This window comes from Carassius auratus, chromosome 47 (genome assembly GCF_003368295.1).
Source record: "Carassius auratus strain Wakin chromosome 47, ASM336829v1, whole genome shotgun sequence".
Lineage (NCBI taxonomy): Eukaryota > Metazoa > Chordata > Actinopteri > Cypriniformes > Cyprinidae > Carassius > Carassius auratus.
This window is the reverse complement of record NC_039289.1, coordinates 1,030,584-1,052,916: the sequence shown is the minus strand read 5'-3', so window position 1 is coordinate 1,052,916 and position 22,333 is coordinate 1,030,584. Positions and strand designations below refer to the sequence as shown.

Sequence of the window (22,333 nt, the reverse complement as noted above, 5' to 3'; positions counted from 1 at the left end):
GCAAATAATTTTTATATAATACTGTCATCAAAAACGCCATTTGAAGACGTTTAAACGGAAAGACTATGGATGAAATCTGCTATGATTATCCTACTTTTAAAGCAAAAATTTGATTTAAACAATAGGCCTACATAATATTCACATATGCAGTTCGTAGGGGACATATTGTATTAGACCTACAGTTACAGCATCAAATACTAATCAAACTTTATAACTAAATTTAAATCAATAATTGCAAATTTGTCAATTCTGAGAGAAAAAAGCAAGAAGTTTTGGATATAAACTCATGATTCTGAGCCGAGGGGAAAAGAGAAAATGACGAGTTAATGTTTTTTTTAATAATAATTGTAAAATCCAAACTCAGAATAATTGTTTTTAATCTTTCATTCCATGGCTTACATTGACTGCTATTTTAAAACTGTAATTTTGTGCCACCAGATAGACAAAAAAAAAATTCATCACTGTTTGCAAACACCAAATTGGTCTATAAAAAGAAAGTATGTATTCATGGCAAAATGCAAACAGATGGTGTGCACTCACACTACATTATTAAGAGGAAGAGGAAAGGTTGAAAATTCGATCATTACATGACTGACGTGTTGATAAATGCACATATGATTATGCGTGTGTGTGTGTGTGTTTTTTTTTCACTGAATACAAAAGGGGCTTTTTAGTACAATGTCAATGCTGCTTTTTTTACTACACAAAATATGGTGATTTTACTATCAAGCTCCAAAAACGACAATAAAAATGCCCCCATAAATGTTCAATAAAAGTGATTTATTGCACGTTTTCTTAAACCATAATAACTTTTTATAAAAAACTAGTAATAGTATAACAACAACAATAATAAAACAGACTAAGAAAGAACAAAATATTTCCTTATGCCTAAATTCTCAAATCATTTATTCTTTCGTACATTGAAACCCCAGGTCATGATACACATAAGAACCAGTTAGTTTGTGCTCAGTTTCTTATTTTTCTTCTGCTCTTTCTATGTGTCAGTGTCCTGTCACTTTAATTGGTCTTGTTCTTAGCTTGCTGACAGAATCTTGACACTCATACTGTATGTTGTCTTATCTTTGTGTGAGCGTGTGACTTGTGTGAGATGTTCTCATGCTGTGCTCTCTCCTGTCAGTGTTTTGTATTGTATGTTTGAGAATCCAGGTGCTCAAGCTCCATGTTATTTTTTTTTGTCCCAGTTCCATGTATTGTCATTTTATGTCCAAAGCTTTTTTTTCAGCTGCATCTTTCTGTTCAAATTTATATATATATATATGTTATGTTTTAGAAGCTTTTCAACTTAAAACAGTCTCTACTGCTCTATAACTAAAGGACAGCATTCTTGATCATATTCTTGGAGGTGCTATCCAGAAGAGAGAAAGAAAATGGTGGTGGGGTGGTGTTGGCGCAGTGGATAGGATGCATGCCATTGGTCGGAGAGACCTGGGTTCGAATCCACTGGTTGACACCAATGTGTCCCTGAGCAACACACTTAACCTCTAGTTGCTCCAGAGGCATGCGACCTCTGACATATATAGCAATTGTAAGTCGCTTTGGATAAAGGCGTCAGCTAAATGAATAAATGTAAATGTAAAATAAAAACTTTGACGCACCTCTTCCATCACATGCTGTTTTTGTGCTCTCTTTAAGATCAGAATCCTTCTTCTCTTCATCTTCTCTGTCTGAAGCTCCAGATCTGCTCAGATCTCCATCCACTGAAGATCCATCACCTCCATCTTCATACATGTTACAGAGGAGAAATTCTTCTTGTTCTTTCTTGAGTATCTCTTCTGTTCTTCTGATCAGCTCAGAGCGCCATCTTGTGTTTACTGTATCAAACTGTAGATGTCCTCCTCCACACTCCTTTATTAAATCATGAAAAGCATTATTTGTGATCACATAAGACATGAATCCGCGTGGCTCTTCATCAGTTGTCAGAACTATAGTGTGTTTCATGGCCTGTTTACTGAAGAGGTTCAGCAGATATTTCACTCTGTGTCTGTTGTTCTCATTGAAGTCATTATACTGCAGTACGAGTATGATCACATGAGGTCCTGGAGCAGACATAGACACACACTCCCTCACTGCCTCTGTTATCTGATGGTGTGAGAGATTCTTCTGGAGCAGGAGAGGAGTGTTTATAACTGTGATGTGTCTCTCCTCCACCTCTCCACTGATTCTCACACTGTGCTGCTGTGAATAAGACCCAGCTCCACTGTGAAACGCTTCTGTTCCCAGTAAAGTGTTCCCCACTCGGCTGTTTTTTGATCCATTCTTTCCTATCAGCACAATCCTCAGATCACACACTGAAAAAGAGCACACACACACATGCACAAACGTTAATGTCATATTTTATGGGGACTTTCCACAGACATAATAGTTTTTATACTGTAAAAACTGTATATTAGTATAAAAAATAAAAAAATAGATATTTATATCTCGTAAACCCAAGGAGAACACTTACAGAAAAATTTCAGATTTTTACATTCTGCAGAAAACAACATTAAGTACGATTTAAAAGCTGTTTGTGTTGTTCTTGAAAGCCTTCTTTGTAAAAGATTGTGTCAGGTAAACTGGAACCGGGAACACTTCCCATAACACCCGATGTACTTGCTACATCAGTGTATCCCTGTACAAAATTTCTATAAGTTACAGAGTATAAAAGATCATTAACAGTGTAATTCACACACACACACAAAGAAAAAAGAAAAGTTCATAACTAGAGTTCATGTTAGTTAAAATTGGGTAAACGGTGTGCTGGTTAAAAGTATAAATATAATATGTTGAGTTTAATAAATAAGATTATTTACAGTTAAAGTTAAATTCATATAAGGTTTTACGTTTCATCTGAGAGAAAAGTAGAGAAGAAGAAGCTGTGTTTATCTGTGTAACTAAACCTGTTACCTGTCACCTGTCAATCATTCAATTCCTGTTTTGCTATTGGTTGTGTTAGTACTTGAGCCAATCAGAGTAACATCACCTGTGTAAGGGGCGGGAGTAGTGGGACAGGTTTGTGTGAGGAGTAATGAGCACGCATGAGAAAATGGAGGACAGACGCTATAATGAGAGCGCTAATGAAGGAGGCATCGTGGTGTGGGAAGCATTAATGTATTGTTATGAAGGTCGACTACTCGTTGTCCTTACAACAAAAAACTTTGGTGTGACCTGCAAGAGGAGACGGACGTTGGTGAGAGAGAGAAAGAGAGAGAGACTGGTTTCCAACCGAAGGCCCTGCTGTTTCTGCTTTGCTGTTTTTGTGTGCCCTGCCGTGATCATCTGTGCTGTGCTTCTTCCTTTGCCATTACCTTTGCCATTACCTTTGCCATTACCATTGCCTTTGCTGTACTGACTTAACCTGGATTCATGAGTACTAACATTCACATGCACGTGCTTTTTTGTTTATGCTCAGTTTCTGAGTGAAGCGGCCATTCCAGTTTTTAGGCCTCACTGCACACAAAGTGTCATCGAACAGGCCTGCAACAGGGTTGGATATTTTTCAGAGGGAATGAATAATTGTTTAATTTAATATAACCACAGAAAGTTTTTTTTTTCCTTTTGGGAAAGTGAAGTTTTCTTTTTTGTCTTAGTTTTTTTTCCTTCCATCTCTTTTCACGCCTATGTGATTTGTTTTATTTTATTTAAAGATACATTTATCTTTTATTTAATGTTGTAAATAAATACTTGTGAATATTTTTGCAATCAAAATACAGTTGTGGTGGTCTTTATAAGAATAGCTAAGAGTATTACAAATATACATTTATTAAGTAACATACAAAACAAGTTGTATTTCCCTACAACAAGCCCAGGCCCAGTCTCATTGTATTAACCACTCCAGCTTTATTTTCTAACTAAATGGGACCTGGGTTACATAAATTGGAGGCACCGCAGGGATTTTATTTAACATAAACCGGAATTTATAAACATAAAGTACAAGCCACTAGACCCCACAACTTTAGAGCAGTAGTATGGAGCATTAGTATAAAAATAACGTGCTAACAGTAACTAAAGGCAATTTAAGTAAAGTACAACATGGCAAGCCAAACAAGTAGTTCATTACAACGTGAGCTAATTAACTGGTGCAAAGGAGAATCATTAGATTTAAAGCATGCCCTCCTTTTACACGAAGTGCCAGAAGGTGTTTCAAGAGAAGAGATTGAAGAAACAGCAGGGACCATCAAAGCATTGGGAAAAGTTAGAGTGAGAGGCAAAATGTTTCACCCTCAACAACAATCAGTAATGGTGTTATGTGAGTGTCGTGAAGAGATTGACCCCACCAAAATCCCACCTGAGATAATGCCTATAAGTGAAGAAAGTGGTTGGAAAACTGTCTATTACACAGAGCCTCAGTTTGATAACTTTGAAGAGAAGCTACTTACCTTTTTGCAGAGCGAAGGGAGAACCTTAGATGACTTACCAGGTATATGTTCACTCACCAAAGAGGGTAACAGCAACCCTGAAGACATTATCCGTGCGGTTGGTGATGTTATGAGCAGGACAAACAAACAACATGACAGTCACCCATACAGATGTCTGCGGACATTCTCCGGGGTCAGTCCCACCCCAACTGGAGAAGAGACCTTAGATAACTGTCTGGAACAAGCAACACTCTTAGTAGAGGAAGGTGAGTGCTCCGACAAAGAAAAATGGCGTCGGATACTGGAGAGTCTCACAGGGCCCGCCTTTGAAATCATTCAAGCTGTGCGCCTGACTCAACCTGATGCTAGGTACATAAGGCTATAGAGAGCATTTTTGGTACAGTAGAGTCCCCAGAAGAACTATACTTGTCGTTTAGAGCCCTCCACCAACAGTCTGGTGAGCGTCTGTCTGAGTTCCTACGAAGAGTAGAAAAGTCTCTTGTCAAAGTAGTACAGGGAGGTGGTTTACCTGTTAGCGCTGCCAATAGCGCTCGTTTAGAGCAGCTTCTTAGAGGGTCTATCTCTGAACTCATGTTGCTTCAGTTGAAAATTAGGGAGCGGAGTAGTAATCCCCCTACATTCTTGAACCTGTTAAGAGAAGTGATGGAAGAGGAGGTTCGCCAGTTAGCCAAACAAAGCCATTTGTCACACATGCATGCTCAGCGTGTACGCACTGTCCAAGCTGAAAAGGAGAAAGAATCTGAATCAGTCTCTAGGAGTGAACTGCAAGCTCAGATTCGAGAATTGAGAGCACAGCTAGAGCAGAGAAGCAACCTACAACCTCAGCCAATCTCTGATGAATCTTTTACAGGTCTGAAAGAGAAACAAAAACAGAAAAATGAGTCCCAGAGTGAATTGCAATCGTTACGGAAACAAGTGAAAGCCCTAGAAAATAAAATGAGTGTAATGGCAGTGAAATACACATCAGACCCCCCACGAGAACACACACCCCAGCCTCACCGATACAAAGCAGCTCCAGTTCACAAGCCCGCTCATTACAAAGTTTTTCCTCCCCGACAAGACAAGGATGAGTTTTTCTGTTATCGGTGTGGGGAAAATGGCCACATAGCCACCAGATGTACTGCCCCTGAGAATCTCCAGAAAGTTATTAGAAAGCTTATATGCTTGGTGCGAGTTTCCCCTTTACCAAACAAAGAGAACCCAAATCCTGCAGCTGAAGAGCAGCATGTAGCTAGAACCAATACGGTTGAAGTCCCAGAACCTAACACTGACTTGCCTGAAGGTCTCGTAGGTCCATCATTTATTCACACCATCAAAGTTAATGATGTGGTCTGCAATGCTCTTATCGACAGTGGGTCCAACGTGACTATTATTTTTGAAAGCTGGTATAACAAACACTTACCTGATGTCCCGATAAAACCCCTCTCTGGTCTTGGACTCTGGGGCCTTTCAGACACTGAGTTTCCTTACAAAGGATATGTTGTAGTTGAGATGGAGTTCACTGAAGAGATCACTGGTGTTTCGGGACGAGTAGAAGTGCTTGCTTTAATCTGCCCTGAGCCAAGAAATCAGCAACAAACCCCTGTATTGGTTGGCACCAATACATCTCTGTTTCGCCGCTTATGGGAGCTGGTGAAGACAAAAGGTGATGAGAACATTGTGCACTCAATGAGGATTCAGTCTGTTTACGACCCTGTCAAAGCACAAGAGCAGTTTGCAAAAGATGAAGTCTTGGGACAGATAAAGTGGAAAGGACCTGGTTTATTCTTCATTGCTCCAGGTGTAAAGTACTATGCAACATGCAAAGTGGAACGACAGAGTGCCCCGTCCAAAGACCTTGTACTGATTCATGCACCCACTGAACAGTTGCTCCCCGCCGGTCTGCTGGTACAGCTTGGTGTGCTCTCAGACGCCAACATAGACAATAACAGTTTCACTGTCCTCATTCAGAATGAGTCAAAAAGGGCAACTTCCATCCCAGTCGGGACCATCGTTGCTGAGATGTATGCTGTGGACACAGTTACCCCAGTTCAGCTTTCCAACCTCCCACCTGAAACTCTAGACCCAAGTCTTTTCAATTTCGGGGACTCTCCCATTCCTGAAGAGTGGAAAAGTCGGTTTCAGCAGAAGTTGGCTGAGAGGCAGAATGTTTTCTCACTGCATGAGTGGGATGTTGGTCGCGCCAAGGGTGTTGAACACCACATACGCCTGCATGACCCCAGACCCTCCAGGGAGAAGTCAAGGAGAATAGCCCCTGCCGACATAGACGATGTGCGGTGACACATAAAACAACTACTGGCCACTGGCATTATCACTGAGTCCCGTAGCCCGTACGCCTCACCAATCGTGGTAGTCCGCAAAAAGAATGGGAAGATAAGAATCTGTATTGATTACAGAACACTGAACAACTGCACCACACCAGATCATTACACAATGCCACGCATTGACGACGCCTTGGATTCTCTATCAGGCAGCCAATGGTTTTCAGTTCTGGACTTGCGCAGTGGTTACTTACAGATAGAGATGGCTCCCGAGGACAAAGAGAAGACAGCGTTCATTTGCCCTCTCGGTTTCTATCAATTTGAGCGCATGCCACAAGGAATCACAGGAGCACCAGCAACATTTCAGCGCTTAATGGAAAAGGCTGTAGGCGATATGCATCTTCTGGAAGCTCTCGTGTACTTAGATGATATAATCATTTTCAGCAAGACACTTGAGGAGCACGAGCAACGTCTTCTCAAGGTGTTGGACAGACTAGAGGAGGTCTGATTGAAGGTTTCTATTGACAAATGCCAATTCTGTCACCCCGCGGTAAAGTATGTGGGTCACATTGTTTCTGCTAACGGAATAGCTACGGATCCAGACAAAATGGAGGTAGTAAAGCATTGGAAAGAGCCCACTCACCTGACACCGCTGAAGTCCTTCCTCGGATTTTGCAGTTATTATCGGAGGTTCATTGCAAACTACTCTGCCATTGTCCATCCCCTCTCTGAGCTCACCAAGGGTTACGCCCCCACTTGGCAAGACCCCAAGACTAAAAAAAGTGTTGACCCAAGCAAAGTCTATTTCGTATTCGTGACTGTTTGATCAATGCCTCAGTGCTAGCTTTCGCTGACCCCACAAAACCGTACATCTTACATGTGGATGCCAGTACGAATGGTTTAGGCGCTGTCCTGAACCAGGAATATCCTGAGGGCCTCAGGCCAGTAGCTTTTGCCAGTCGTAAGCTTAAAGACTCAGAACACAACTATCCAGTCCATCAATTGGAATTTCTGGCATTAAAATGGGCTGTCGTGGACAAGTTTCACAATTACTTGTATGGAGCAGAGTTTATAGTAAGAATTGACAATAACCCATTAACATATGTATTGACCTCCGCCAAACTCAGTGCAGTCGGACATCGTTGGCTCGCCGCCCTCGCCACCTACGATTTCACCATCCAGTATCGACCTGGGAGACACAATATTGATGCTGACTTGTTGTCCAGACAGTACTCTTCAGAGGAGACAAAGAGTGGACTAGTGTCCCACCTGCTGGCATCAAAGCCCTCTGCAAAAGAGCCTGTGTCAGTGAAGAGGCTGATGTGCCAGACAGATTAGTTGATCAGTTGGGAGCTCCTGCCACCGCAGTACCTGAAGCTTATGTGTTTCCCGTGAACCTTAGCATGAATACACTTGACCAATTGAGCTCAAAAGACATTCAAGCATCACAAGATATGCACCCAATAATTGGACCATTAAAGAAAGCTCTGAAGAAGAATAAAGACCTGACACGCTCAGAGAACGACTCACCTGAAACTGTGCTGCTCCTTCGTGAAAGCCGCAAGTTGGAGTTAAGAGATGGAATACTCTACAGAGTAAAAGAAAAGATCAAACAGATCTGTGGAAAACAGATCAAACAACTTGTCTTTCCACAAGATACCGCCCAATGGTGTTAAGGTCTCTACATGATGTGTGTGGACACTTGGGAGTCGAACGCATCACTGAACTGATCAAGGACAGATTTTATTTCTTTTTTTTTTTTTTATTAATTTTGTTTTCAAAATCTCCTATTGCCAGTATTGTTTTCCCTTACGCTCCATTTTCCCTTCTCTCTTCATTTTGAACGTTTCTTTTGGCGCTTCAGACATTTGTTCTATTCGAACATAAGTGCCCTGCGAAGTGGACATCACAGGATATTCAGCCAAGATTCCAGTTCGAAGCAAATTAGCTATATATTCCAATCAAGACATGCAAGACATGAATTTAAATTGTATTGATTTACAGAGATATATGATGTCACTGTTGTCCATGTTTAAATACGCTGCACAGCACAAATCAGTGAATTAATGTTTCGATGAGAGGTAAACTTCAACAGATTTCCTCTGCTCAGGGAGTAGGGAGCAATGAACAATTTGAACACAGTTCATGCACGGAGTTCATTTCTAACGAGCTGATTATCTAATTCAGGTGTGTTAACAAAGAGAAACGTGCAAAATATGCAGAGCAGTGGGGCGCGAGGACTGGAATTGAGAACTGCTGGTCTAAGCCAATAAAACTGATAAGAGGAACAATAAACTACTACCGCTCACTTAACACATTCCAAAAATAAAAATAAAAAAGCGCACGTAACGTGTATGGTTTCGATCCTATAAGGAGCATGATTATTGTCATTAACACTTTCTTTCTACCAGGAGGAAATTATAACAACAATAATACACGGAATTAAGAGATTCCAGGTACCTTTCAATTTGATCTTCATTGAAATATCTCTATTGAATTATTTACAAAAAAAATCTTCCCTTCCTTGAGAATATTACTATTATTTTATTTGTAGTTCTTTGTTTCACATCTCTGATTGCTATCTGCTATCTTTGAGTATCACCTTGCTTTGTCTGGTCTTTGCTCACTCTCCCTCTTCTTAGCTGTATCCTCCAAGTTGTATGCACTATGTTCTCCCACAGAGACTACGAGTAGCAGTAAACGTCAACGGAGGCCAACAGTTCCAGCAAACCACACTTAACTACCCATCACATACTTAGCTCACACACACTTCCACAGATCTGTGCCATTCTCTTTTCCAGGTTTCCCTACCGTGTGCCAAAATGTCTCTCACTGATAATCCCATAACCCACTGGGAAGACTTAGAGAGCTGGTTAAGTGTTGTGACATGCAGCCTCGTGCCCAAAGCTGCCGACAACCTAAGATGGCACATGCAAGAACAACTGGATGCCAACATCTCTGACATCATGACACAGGATCCAACCCGCAGCTACAACCACAAAGAGATTGCAAAGATCACTGGCTCCCTGAGTCACACGCTGATAGCCTCACTCAAACTGAGCGATGAGCAAGAAGCTCACCTCCAGGAGGAGCTGACTCCCGCAAAACAATGCATCAACCAGTTAGAACTGAAAGCACGGGACCAACAGGAAGGGTCCTATGAGGTGGAGCCAGGCGCCAAAGAAGAAATCAAAAGGCTTCAAGAAACATTGACAACCACCAGCCGAGAATTAGAACAAGCTAAGGCTGCCCAAGATGATCTGGCCAAGAAGTTACAGTATGCAGAGCAGCTACTGGAAAAAGCCAAGGCTGACTTCGGAGACAAGAACAGTGAATAAAGGCCTTTGAAAACAATCTTGAAAGGTCATGAAATCAGATCAGTGGCTTGAATCAACAGCTCGACTATGTAAAAGAAGAATCCGACTCAATCAGAGAGGAACTCAAGCATGCTTATGAGCTGCACCCTGAGCCAACCAGGACAAGGTGTCCTCTGGGTCTTACCCCTGCCCAGCAGAGCTGCGTCCCCTATCCTGGGATTGCCACATCAAAGAGAAAGTGTAGAATCACCACCAAAGCCATATTCAGCTGTCATGGAGTAGCGCTACCCTGCTGACAAGAGAAGGGGGCCTCTCCGAACCTACTATGAAGCTGCACATGGCCTGGAACTCAAAGACCTTGACAAACTGGCCAGAAACATCAACAAATTCACCCCAAATGTGGCAGGAAGTCGAGATATCCAGGCCTACCTGCAAGATATCGACTTCCACTTGGAAATGAGATCCAACCTGACAGACAGACTCTATTTGCTTCGAAAAACATCCAGTCCTCGAGAACGAGTCAGTCTTTTGTTCGTTTTCTGGCTCGGCTCGTTGTTCATCTTCAGTTCTCTCTTCACAGCAGTTCAGTCAGTGTACTGTTTGAGTAAATGAATTACTCCGGGATATTGGTTAGTTTGAACTCAGAGGGAGTGTCAGCCACATTAAAAAAGTTAACAGTTTAAGTCATTTGTGGATTAATGCGTATTGGAGACGCGAACCGTTTAAAACGATTCAGTTCGATTTGGTGAACTGGTTCAAAAAGATCAGGTTACATCGAATGATTAGTTCGCGAACAGGATATCACAAACTGCTATGTTTTAAACTCTTTCACAACAGACACGGAAGAAGACAATGCTGAATAAAGTCGTAGTTTTTGCTATTTTTGGACCAAAATGTATTTTTGATGCATCAAAAAATTCTAACTGACCCTCTGATGTCACATGGACCACTTTGATGATGTTTTTCTTACCTTTCTGGACATGGACAGTAGACCGTACACACAGTTTCAATGGAGGGACTGAGAATTCTCGGACTAAATCTAAAATATCTTAAACTGTGTTCCAAAGATAAACAGAGGTCTCACTGGTTTGGAATGACATGAGGGTGAGTTATTACATTATTTTGATTATTGGGTGAACAAACCCTTTAATCACCTCTCTGACCCACAATCAAACCCCATAACCACCTCTGACCTTGTTGCTTCCTCTGACCTCTGGCATCTTAATGCACTCCTGCACATGCTTCATCTAAAACATGGCATACCGGTTTATGCCCCAGATGAACTCACTACACCCAAGCCAGTTTTGTTCCTCAGTGCCAAAGGGGGGTGACGCTCACACGCTGTAAAAGGGTGCCTGGTGTGTTGCCAATTCCAACCTGCGTACCCGAACCACGGAGCACCACGGAGCACCACTACAGCGAAAAGGAATGTCCTTCCCATGGTTGGACCTTCAAATGGACTGGGTCGGACCCCTACCAAGGTCAACAACAGGTAACAAATATTTCCTCACCATCGTCTGTGAAATCACCAAACGGGTAGAGTGCCTTCGCGCTCCCAATGATACAGCTCAAACCACGGCCTACCTCATAATGAACCATATCGTTTCAAGATTTGGACTGCTGCTGAAAATCAACTCTGACCCGCGGAACACATTTCACTGCTGAAATCAAGTGGGCAAGTAGAGCATTCCAACTGAACCGTGGTTAGCATGCTAAAGTAGTATGTGTCAGCGAACCAAAAGGATTGTGAAATCAAGCTCCTGTTAGTCCTAATGGCTATCAGAGCAACTCCTAACAAGTCCACCGGGGTGCCAACCTTTGAGCTAATGACGGGACGGCAAATGACAATGCCGCTCCACCTGCTCTACCAGCCAGGTGATATGAGCCTTGTCACGGCATATACCACCCACCAGTGTTAGAACTCCTGACTCAAACCAAATATTAAACTCAAGAAAATGTTTATTTACCACTAAATTAAAGTAATATTAAATAATAAAATGAAAACAATGAAAGGAAATCACAATGTGTCTGTATTCGTCATTAATGTCAGTGTGTAAAGCAGAGTGCATGGTTGGAAGTGTAATACAATGTTGAGGCATAAAATGCAACAAAACAAGTCAAACAAAGCAAAGTCCAAACCAAACTAAGACCAAAGTTCCAAAATCCCCAAAGTTCATCCTTGGCTCAAGTGGAGATCTCTTTTTAAAGGAGCGCCTGAAGAGTAGCTTGAAGAGTTGCATCGCCATCTAAGAACAGCCTTTGCCTTTACGCAACAAAAACTACAGAAAAGTGCAGAAGGATGCAAAATCTATTGTGACCAGAAGGCCTCTCACCAAGAACTCAACATCGGAGACAAAGTGTGGTACTGCTTTTTACAGGACCCCATGAAATCGTGGAAAAGCTCTCACTTGTTGCATACCGAATTAAGATGAGTCAAATGCGCTATGAGCCAGTCCTACGTTGGGTCCACCGAAACCAGATAAAAGGGCACTTGGGCTCCAACAGACAAGAAAAGGGGGAAACCAAAAGTGACTGACAGAGATCAATTTCACCACACACTACACCCCATTTAATGAAACACTCAATTGTCTTCAGAAACACCTTATTCAGAGTCGTTCAAATTAAATGCACCCACTCTTTTGAGATTGCCCCACTAACAAGAAGTAATTAGTATCCCACCAGTGTCATTACTAATGCTCACTTTCTTTATTCCCTTCCTTCTCTTCCACTCTCCACTCCTCTCACCTAAACAATCTTAAACATACAGAAACTAGGTATATGGCCTGACCATAGGATTGAATCACTACATCCACTGTGCAAAAACGTGGATTGCAGTGTCCCGTGAGCTACCCGTCATGGCACTCTTGCAAACGAACAAATAACTATAACCATGCAGTTGTACTTAGATCCTCCATAATGATGATTTAGCTTTCGATCACCTATCAGGTGACGAATCTCAAAAGGAATGCGAAAATCTAGAAAATATTCCAAACAACACTCCGTTACCCTTGATCCCGAGTCGAAACAAAGGATCAAGGAGGATGGAACTCAGCTGATTAATTTGACCCCCATCAACACGGCCTTAAAGGCAAACGCTTGTTTTCCGCCATGCAGTTCTCCCGTAATTTGGGCCTGGTGAGCCGTGGACAACGCTCTGTGCGCCTCTACTGTCGTTAGCTACATCATAATGCTTATGGTCATTCCTCCTCTACCAAAGGATTAATGCAGAACAAGACTCAATGAGCAAAAAAACACTGGCAACCAAGAGCGAGCAGAACCAGATCCCGAATCTGAGAACTTGACCAATTTGAGATTATGCCTCTAACTGTGCATCGCACCACCAAAACTAGGGTAAACAAGAAAGCCACCATCATCATCATAATTGTTAAAACCCCTTCAACTCGGCGGACCTGGTGCCGGGTCCAAAAATGGCATGCAAAATGTCCGTGTTTCATTTGCAAAGCCTTCCTTATATGGTATCAGCCCATATATGGGTTCATTTGGAAGCGTAGAATGTTTTCTTTACAAAGAATACCATTAATTGGGGTTTTATGATTCATAAAGTAGTAAAATTAAGCTAAGAAATATATTTTCCCCCCACACAAATTTCCATCTAATGATTGCGAATAATTTTTCATAAGAATGTGTTTTTAAAATATTTTTCACAAAACAGTCAAGTCATATATCACAAGGAAACTCTCATTCTCAGGAATCTGACGATGTAGATAATTTTATTGTGTGACAATCACAGATCGAATGATCTTCAACAGAATCATGATGTAAAATTTCTCACCTCATTGCAAATTACTATTCATCCATTTTAGCACCGCTTCAGTCAGCCGCAAACAGCCACACATACCTATATATTCGATAAAATCTTATAGATTAGAATCTTTTCTTTCAAACAAGACCATTTTTACGTTTCTGCGTGCTTCCATTGGTGAGATATAAAGTGTTTTGTACAAGTGCGCACCTACAGAAACAAAGGGCTGCTGAGAGAGACGCGCTCTCTAACTCATATGATGTGCCTAAGCGGCTGTGTAATGATATATCGATCGGATCTCATTTGTGAAACACTATTTGTCCCTTCAGCTGTCAGTCTGAGCTGTGTGCTCCACTCAGGGGTGCTGAATTTGACACCTCTGGGTCAACAGCGGGGGGAGGGAGTGGACAGTGAGTGCCCACTTCCACATCCGCCGGCGAAGCTCTGGCTGATGGGATAATGTGTTCTCAGCCGTTTGTAAACAAAGATCACACGAGGAAACTACGAGGAGACGCGTCGCGGTGATTATCAAATGTATAATAATCATACTACAAGTTATGGATGACCACCGCCGCCGTGGAGAGGACAGGACGCGCATCTGGTGAGGCTATACGCGTGTTAGTTACTTTTATATATTTGATTCTTTATTTTGAAGCGTGGAAGCTCCGCTAACAATAGGGTAAACTGTTTATTGACAGAAAAGTACAGTATATCATGCATCTCAGTGAAAGTACAGTAAATACACATGGATTATTACAGTACTGTGTGGATGAACATATATTTGTTTGTTGACGTTCCGAAGGTCGTGTACAAGCTTCGGGGAGCGGATTAGCGCTGATAATGCATCAAAACAAACAAAGAGATGTGAGTAAATCAATTTCAACAGTGTTTTATGTAATCTCAAAGGGTTTCCTTTAAAATGATACCAAACTTCGGTATTTACACTTCTGGATTGTAGGAATGGGAAGCTTTCTAAATTAGGTAGGAAAATGCAAAACGGAAATCCCCAAAATAGCATTTGAGCTTAACAGTTAACTTGTCGCGCCATAGGCCCACAATATTCTCAAAAGCGAAATCTTGCACCAGAACTCAGCTAAGTGATGGAGTGTTGTGTTGTGTTTGTATCTGTGCTTGTCTCTCTCTCTTTGCCTATTTTCTTCAGCGCTCGCCAATGTCCTCACCTGGAACATTACCGATCGAAAGGGGGAATATGTAGGATTATCCTTGAACAGTCCATTTCATTAAATGAACCCAACACCACATTCCACAGTTCGGAACGATTCACCATCGAACCATTAGTGCGTCATAAAACACAGTCATGGTACCGAGATGGCTAAAGGAGATGTCACCCCCCCCCCCCCTCCCCTTTTAGTGCCTTTCTAATTTCATACCAGCGATGCCAGGACAGCAGGAAAAGATTTCTCTTTGTTCCCCAAACTTAAGACCAAAATCCACAGCCTTATCAGGAAACGAAGGATGCTAAGGCATTCCTATGGCCCAGATCACCACAAACCTTAAACCAGGGAACAACTCCTTTCTGCAGCTGTAAATTCCAGAGACTTTTGTCTTCAAAACCAATAGACATGTGGTTTAATACAAACAACGGTCTCAAAATAGCTTCCAATAAGCTGAATTGATTACCAGTAATTATCTCACATATATCTTAAGTATCATGTATGTTTTATAGAATTTGTGGAATTCTTTCTGTGTGGTTAACTTTCATTACAGCCTATTCGTAGGGTTTTCTACCTCAGTTATAGGAACTAATCACCAGAAGTTGCTTCATACATGTGTATTCTCTGTATTATGCATGCTTTATATTACTCACGCTAATTTTGTGTGTTAAACACTTATCACGGCTAAATCCTTATTTACTTCCACCTCAACTATGGGAAGCATATGTATTTTGGTACCTAGTTGATGGGTAAATGATTTCTAGAGTTTTTATATAAAATAGAGGTGTGTAGGATGCACCATATTTAAACTAATAAGTTTGCTTATTAAAGCATTTAACTAAACTCTCAGTAGTTTGGACACAGGTGATCACATGGACATTACGCTAATTACATGCAAGAACCGGAGAACGGGGCGTAGGTCCCGCCCAAGACAATATCTGATTGGCTGTCGCACTAGGAAGGACGGGTCAGATGGACACGCTTATAACCCAATGACAAGTAGCTTTTTGCCTTGCTTTTTGCTTGCTTTTGCAGTGACTTTTGCCTATGTTTTGTGCTGACCTTTCCATCATCCAGCGTGTTATGCTTACGTACTCTTGAAAAAGTGTCTAACGCTAGACCAGGGGTGTCAAACATACGGCCCGCTGGCCAAACACGGCCCACAGAGCTGTCCGATCCAGCCCGCAGGAGGATTTCAGCAATAATATAAAATAATAAATTAAACATCAGTTTGAAAATTTAATAAAGTGTGTTCGCTACAACATTTTCTTTTTAATTCAAAGAGGAACAAATTACTAATTAATTAACATGCGCATTTTAAAGCGGCGCCAGAATCTCGAGCAGCATGAGGATATGATGATAGCTGCGTTGTAACCGAGCGCCAACCTCCCGCTCTCTCTCGAGGCCAATAAGAAAGTGACTAAAACTGCAATTCATCGACTGGTCGCTTGAGGCTGGCTGCAAAAGGGAGTCAGTCCCATAGACTCCTCATGTTAAAATGCCCAACTTTACAGTAGGAAAAAACATGTTTACAGCCTGGTTCAAAAAATTATTTTGGTCTAAATAGCTAATTTTGCCCTTTATGACAATTTTTTTATAACTCATCCGTTTAAATTATATTAAGACTTAAAGTTCTGCATAATTAAGGGCGTAGCCACTTGAGTGACAGGTGGATTGCCGCTGCTGACACTGCCGTCGCGCTAGGTGGGTGTGGCTTCAGCAACTAGCTCCCGCCTTTTTGCCCATTTTTGATTGTCCGGGAGAGTCGCGCAGTGACGCGCTGCCAAGATGGCGACGGGCCGCTATACACACTTTAGGCTTCAAAAACAGACTTCAGGAGTCTACGGGTGACGTCACGGACACTACGTCCATGTTTTTATACAGTCTATGGTTGTAACTGATGTTTGTGTGGCAACTTTCTTGTGATTTTAAACATGTCCAAAAGAATACATTTGGCCTGGAACGACGGACAGGCTATTTAAGGAGAAATGGAAAAAAAGGTATTATTATCTCAACGCCAACATGTAAGTTTAATCACAACTCGTGGCTAATATTAAATTACACTGTGACGCACTGGACAGCTTCGTATGGAAAAAGTAAATGAGCAAGGAGTGTGCAATATTTATCGTGTACTAATATCCTAACTGTTGTTTTAATGATGTGCGAACTGACATATTGTAACAAAAAAAAAGAGAGAGTAAGAGTTTTTAAGTGTCGGATGAAGACTATCATCTAATATTTATGTCATGATTGTTAAGTAATGTCTAACTATATCAAGAGTTTTGCTTTCCCAAATGTCAGCGCAATCGATTTTATACAATAGCTCAACGAAAAAGATGCTAGTATTAAGTGTGATATAGTAGTCACAATGCTGTCTATCTCTGTTTCGGCAAGGAAAAGTTTTTAACAAGGCCAAAGTAAGACCAATTGTGTGTCTCCGTGCAGCACTGAGTATTTTGTTACTGAATTAGTCTTTGTTTTTGAACAAAGCATTTGAATCTATGATTCAGTGGCCCATTCATAAAGAAAATCTCTAAATGAATTCCGCCGTTTTGAATGAGTCCGTTGATCACTCATAAATACAGAGATTTTCTGCCACCTATTGGTGGCTTTAGTGTCATATTTATTCATCCATGTCAGGCTTAAACCATCTCAAAAACACACTGCAAAATATGGCAATATACATATTTATGTGTGTGTGTGTGTGTGTCATTTTGTATCAATATTGCACACCCCTAAAATAACCTAGCATCATCTTCAAAAAAAGGTTTCCTATATGTGTGAATGTGTATCCGTGTGTGTGTATATATATATATATATATATATATATATATATATATATATATATATATATATATATATATATATATACATACATACATATACATATACACACATATATATAATTTTTTGTAAATTATATTGTAGTTTGTATGGTAAATTTTAATGTAATTAAGCAAACTAGAGTTTAACAAAAAGGTCATTCGTCCACGCACAAGGGGACATTTTCTCCGATCCGGCTCTCAACCTTAAATGAGTTTGACACCCCTGCGCTAGACACATGGGACTCCATTCACCCTCCGTTAATAACATCACTTTTCTCTGTCAATGTTTAAATGAATGTTTGTGTGTTTTCGTTAGTTTAGTTTATGTGTATTAGAGTAGTTCAATAAAGCCTTGGTTGATTTTACATACCAGTGTCTTGTGCTGTGTACTTACAAGTTACTGCCTTAAACTGTAGATTCTGTTACCTTGCTCATAATCAGTGATCATAATTTTATTATATTATTACCATAGGCCACGGGATAATAATTTCTCCAGAATTTATAAAATACCCGAATCTCAATTTATTGGTGGACGAATAGTTGATAAAGAGTTAAATATTAATTCTGAATAACTTGCATACTAATTCGGTTCTTATTCACTGTAATTCGATCCCCTTTGAGTTATATTGATCTTAATTCCCTTATTTATCTTACATCTTCAACTGGTTTATTGAATCGAACTGTCCGAAAGAACCAATTCGCGGAAAAGAACCGAACTTCCCATCACTACTGGTGATCCGACAACCGATGCAACCGGATCTTGACTCGAGAATGACCGAGTCAATCGTTCGTTCGTTATCTGGCTCGGCTCATTGTTCATCTTCAGTTCTCTTTTCACAGCAGTTCAGTCAGTGTACTCTTCACGCTTTTCATGTTACCCTTGGGAGATATCATCAGGAAACATGGTGTTAGCTTTCACTGTTATGCTGATGATACTCTTTATATTTCTTCGAAAAACTAATAGAATGCATAGTCGATATAAAAAATTGGATGACGAGTAATTTCTTACTGCTAAATTCAGAAAAAACAGAGGTGTTAATCATAGGGCCTAAAAACTCTGCTTGTAATAACCTAGAACACTGTCTAGGACTTGATGGTTGCTCTGTCAATTTTTCGTCATCAGTTAGGAACCTAGGTGTGCTACTTGATCGCAATCTTTCCTTAGAAAGCCACGTTTCTAGCATTTGTAGAACTGCATTTTTCCATCTCAAAAATATATCTAAATTACGGCCTATGCTCTTGATGTCAAATGCAGAAATGTTAATCCATGCATTTATGACCTCAAGGTTAGATTATTGTAATGCTTTATTGGGTGGTTGTTCTGCACGCTTAGTAAACAAACTACAGCTAGTCCAAAATGCAGCAGCTAGAGTTCTTACTAGAACCAGGAAGTATGACCATATTAGCCCGGTCCTGTCCACACTGCACTGGCTCCCTATCAAACATCGTATAGATTTTAAAATCTTGCTTATTACTTATAAAGCCCTGAATAGTTTAGCACCTCAGTATTTGAATGAGCTCCTTTTACATTATACTCCTCTACATCCGCTACGTTCTCAAAACTCAGGCAATTTGATAATACCTAGAATATCAAAATCAACTGCGGGCGGCAGATCCTTTTCATATTTGGCGCCTAAACTCTGGAATAACCAGAGGCGGACAGAGTACACAGCTTTATTACTTGAGTAAAAGTACAGATACCCCTTGCTAAATTGTACTCAAGTACAAGTAAAAGTACTACAGTCAGTTGTGTACTTGAATAAAAGTACTGAAGTACTTGTTTTTAAAAGTACTTGATTATCAAGTGTACAAGAGTAAATTCTCTTAATATTGCATACTACTTGCATACTACTTCCACAGTGATTACATTTATGTACAGAAACGTCCTACATAGAGTTATGAAAAATGTTAATGTTAATACCTTGGAGAATGTAAAAGGAATTGAAAGTAAAATCAAGTCATTTTCATCTTTTTACTATGTTTCTTTATGTAACATTTGTGCAATAGCACAATGGCAATGCTCTGACAAACCTCTGTTAGAGTTTTAATGGATTTTTTTGTACCTACATTTGAACCTGACTGTGTTAAACACACCGCATACTCAAGAACATCAAAGCAAATGCTCAACTTACATTAATGTGTAATATTACACATTAATTATTACACAGAAAATTCATCTAACAATTGTGTGTACATGTGAGTTTCTATGTTTTTTCATCAATCAAATCAATAAACTTAAACCAGCAAAAAAGGCAATATAGCAATGTTCTGACACACCTCTGAACCTGACCGTGTTATACACGCAGCATAGAAGAGAAAATAATAATGATTAAAGAAAATCAGCTAATCAGCTGTGTTTAGGTCAGCATACAAAGAAGGAAAAAAATTATTCAGCTCATTTGAGTGACAGTATTAAGCCCCTTCCTCTCACATTGACATACAGGCAAAGGCAGGAGAAAATACTTTCAGCTTGAATAACACCATTCTCACACACACAATCTATGTGTGACAACTCTTTGTGTGTGTGAGTGTGGGCATGTGTGTGTGTGTGTGTGTGTACGTACTGTCATGAAGTCTTTGGCGGAAAGCTGAATGTGATTGCTGATAGACTGTCCCAATCAGTGGCGCCTGCACAATCCAATCACATTTGAGAGGGCAACAACAAATTGAGGGTTTCTGATATTTTTTCTTTTTTCTTTTTTTTCCATCCACACGGAGACACGTTTCGGTGAATATGCTCAAATGTTTTATCGGATAGTCATTTCGTCCACACGGATCCTGCGTTTTGCGTTTTCGTCTGGACGGCGAATCCGTATTGAGATTGAGGAGTCACGTGCCGATTTGGGTTGATTTGGGAGGGGTCTGAGCCGGTCGTCCCTGATGGCAGGATACGCTATCGGTTGCCAGGGGCAATGCCTTCAGAACTACACAGAGGCAGCGACTAAACATTTCAGAGATCTTTCATTTTTGCGCATTTATTTTGTCGGCGGAACAGATCGAGACGGATCTACGATTACGAGAAAGAAAAGGAAGAAAGTAAAGCAATGCAAAAACATAAGGCGAAAGAAAGGGGACCTTACAGGAACAAGCTCACACCAAGCGCAAAACAGCGGTGTTTGGAGAAGCTCTCAGGCATCTAAAATATCGACCCATACGAGCTCCCTGCAGCGGCTGGTTTGTCCACTTTGCAGCCACAAACAAAAAAAACCTGGTACAGTATGTGTCATCGGGTTAGAATCAAATAACATCTAAACATACACATCTTTAGCATACATCAAAACATGTTAGAAACGTTAATATACATTGAACATCTCATTACAATCTAGTGTTTACGAAACAGTCGCAGTTAATTACTTTGTCATTTTGGTCAAGAAGTGCATTCTAAATGCAATGTAATTACAATACACTAAAACGCATGTGAATAAACTTACTTTGGCCAGTACAACACTGTTTTCATCACCCGCTGTAGATGGACCCAGCCACAGCAGAAAGCCTCGTAACTTTCCAAAGACTTGTGGCTTTTAAACTCCTGCATTGTGTAGTAACTTACATCAAAAAATATATAATTCCCAATGTCCATATGTGTGCATGGAGGTAAATGGTCCAGGTCTCTGTGCCCTTGAGAGCTTCTCCAAATACCGCTGTTTTGCGCTTGGTGTAACCTAAAAAAAACTGTATTCCATTGTTCCTATGTTTTCCATATGTATCGTGAGAGGTACTGGAGCCGTTTTTAACACAGCAGTAACTTCCAGGCATGGTAAAACAGTGCAGAATTGCGAGAACCTCCTCTTAACAACACATGTAAACAATCCTGTTTCGCCACCGATATCCTTCGAACATGGCGGAGACCGTGATATCGAGGGAGGGGCTTTGTGCTATGATGACAACTTCTCATTCTCAATATTTTCTGAAACAATGATGTCATCAGCCCATGCCTCGCCCCTAGTCAGACACCGCTACGTCACGTAACAGCAACAAAAACATGAACAAACACTGAACGATTGTCTTTTTATTAACTAACATTAACACGGATTAATAAATGTATTGTTCCATGTTCGTTTGTGTACCACACGCAAGCATAGCAAGTATACCATGAGCATAGTACATGTCTTCTTCTCCGTTTTAAGTGTATCTCTGTGTGGCAGAATTACAGCACCACATACTGGTCTGGCATGTATACTACATCGATTTGTGGTTTCGTGTGGACGCGGATATTTCTTGAGATGAAGAAAAAAAAGATGGGATTGGGGTAAGCTCCATCTCCGTGTGGACGGGGCCGAAGAAGTAACGGGTTCTTACAGTTATGGATAGAAAAGTCATGAGTACTCCCCAAAAATGATACTCGAGTAAAGTACAGATCCCTCAAAATTGTACTTAAGTAAATATACTCCGTTACTGTTCGGCTCTGGGAATAACCTACCTAACATTGTTTGGGAGGCAGACACACTCTTGCAGTTTAAATCTAGATTAAAGACCCATCTCTTTAACCTGGTTTACACATAACATACTAATATCCAAGTCCGTTAGAATTGTTTTTCTTGCCTTTCTGGACATGGACAGTAGACCGTACACACAGCTTCAATGGAGGGACTGAGAGCTCTCGGACTAAATCT

The 22,333-nt window shown here is 40.7% G+C and overlaps 1 protein-coding gene across 1 annotated transcript in view; it reads right to left on the bottom strand.

The window, feature by feature from the left end:
* Positions 1–22,333, bottom strand: part of LOC113064655 (trichohyalin-like) — a 70,765-nt gene that overhangs the window by 28,430 nt on the left and 20,002 nt on the right. The window contains exon 2 of the mRNA XM_026235517.1: positions 1,617–2,309. Coding sequence (XP_026091302.1) covers positions 1,617–2,309 — 693 coding nt within the window. The remainder of the gene's footprint in view (positions 1–1,616; positions 2,310–22,333) is intronic.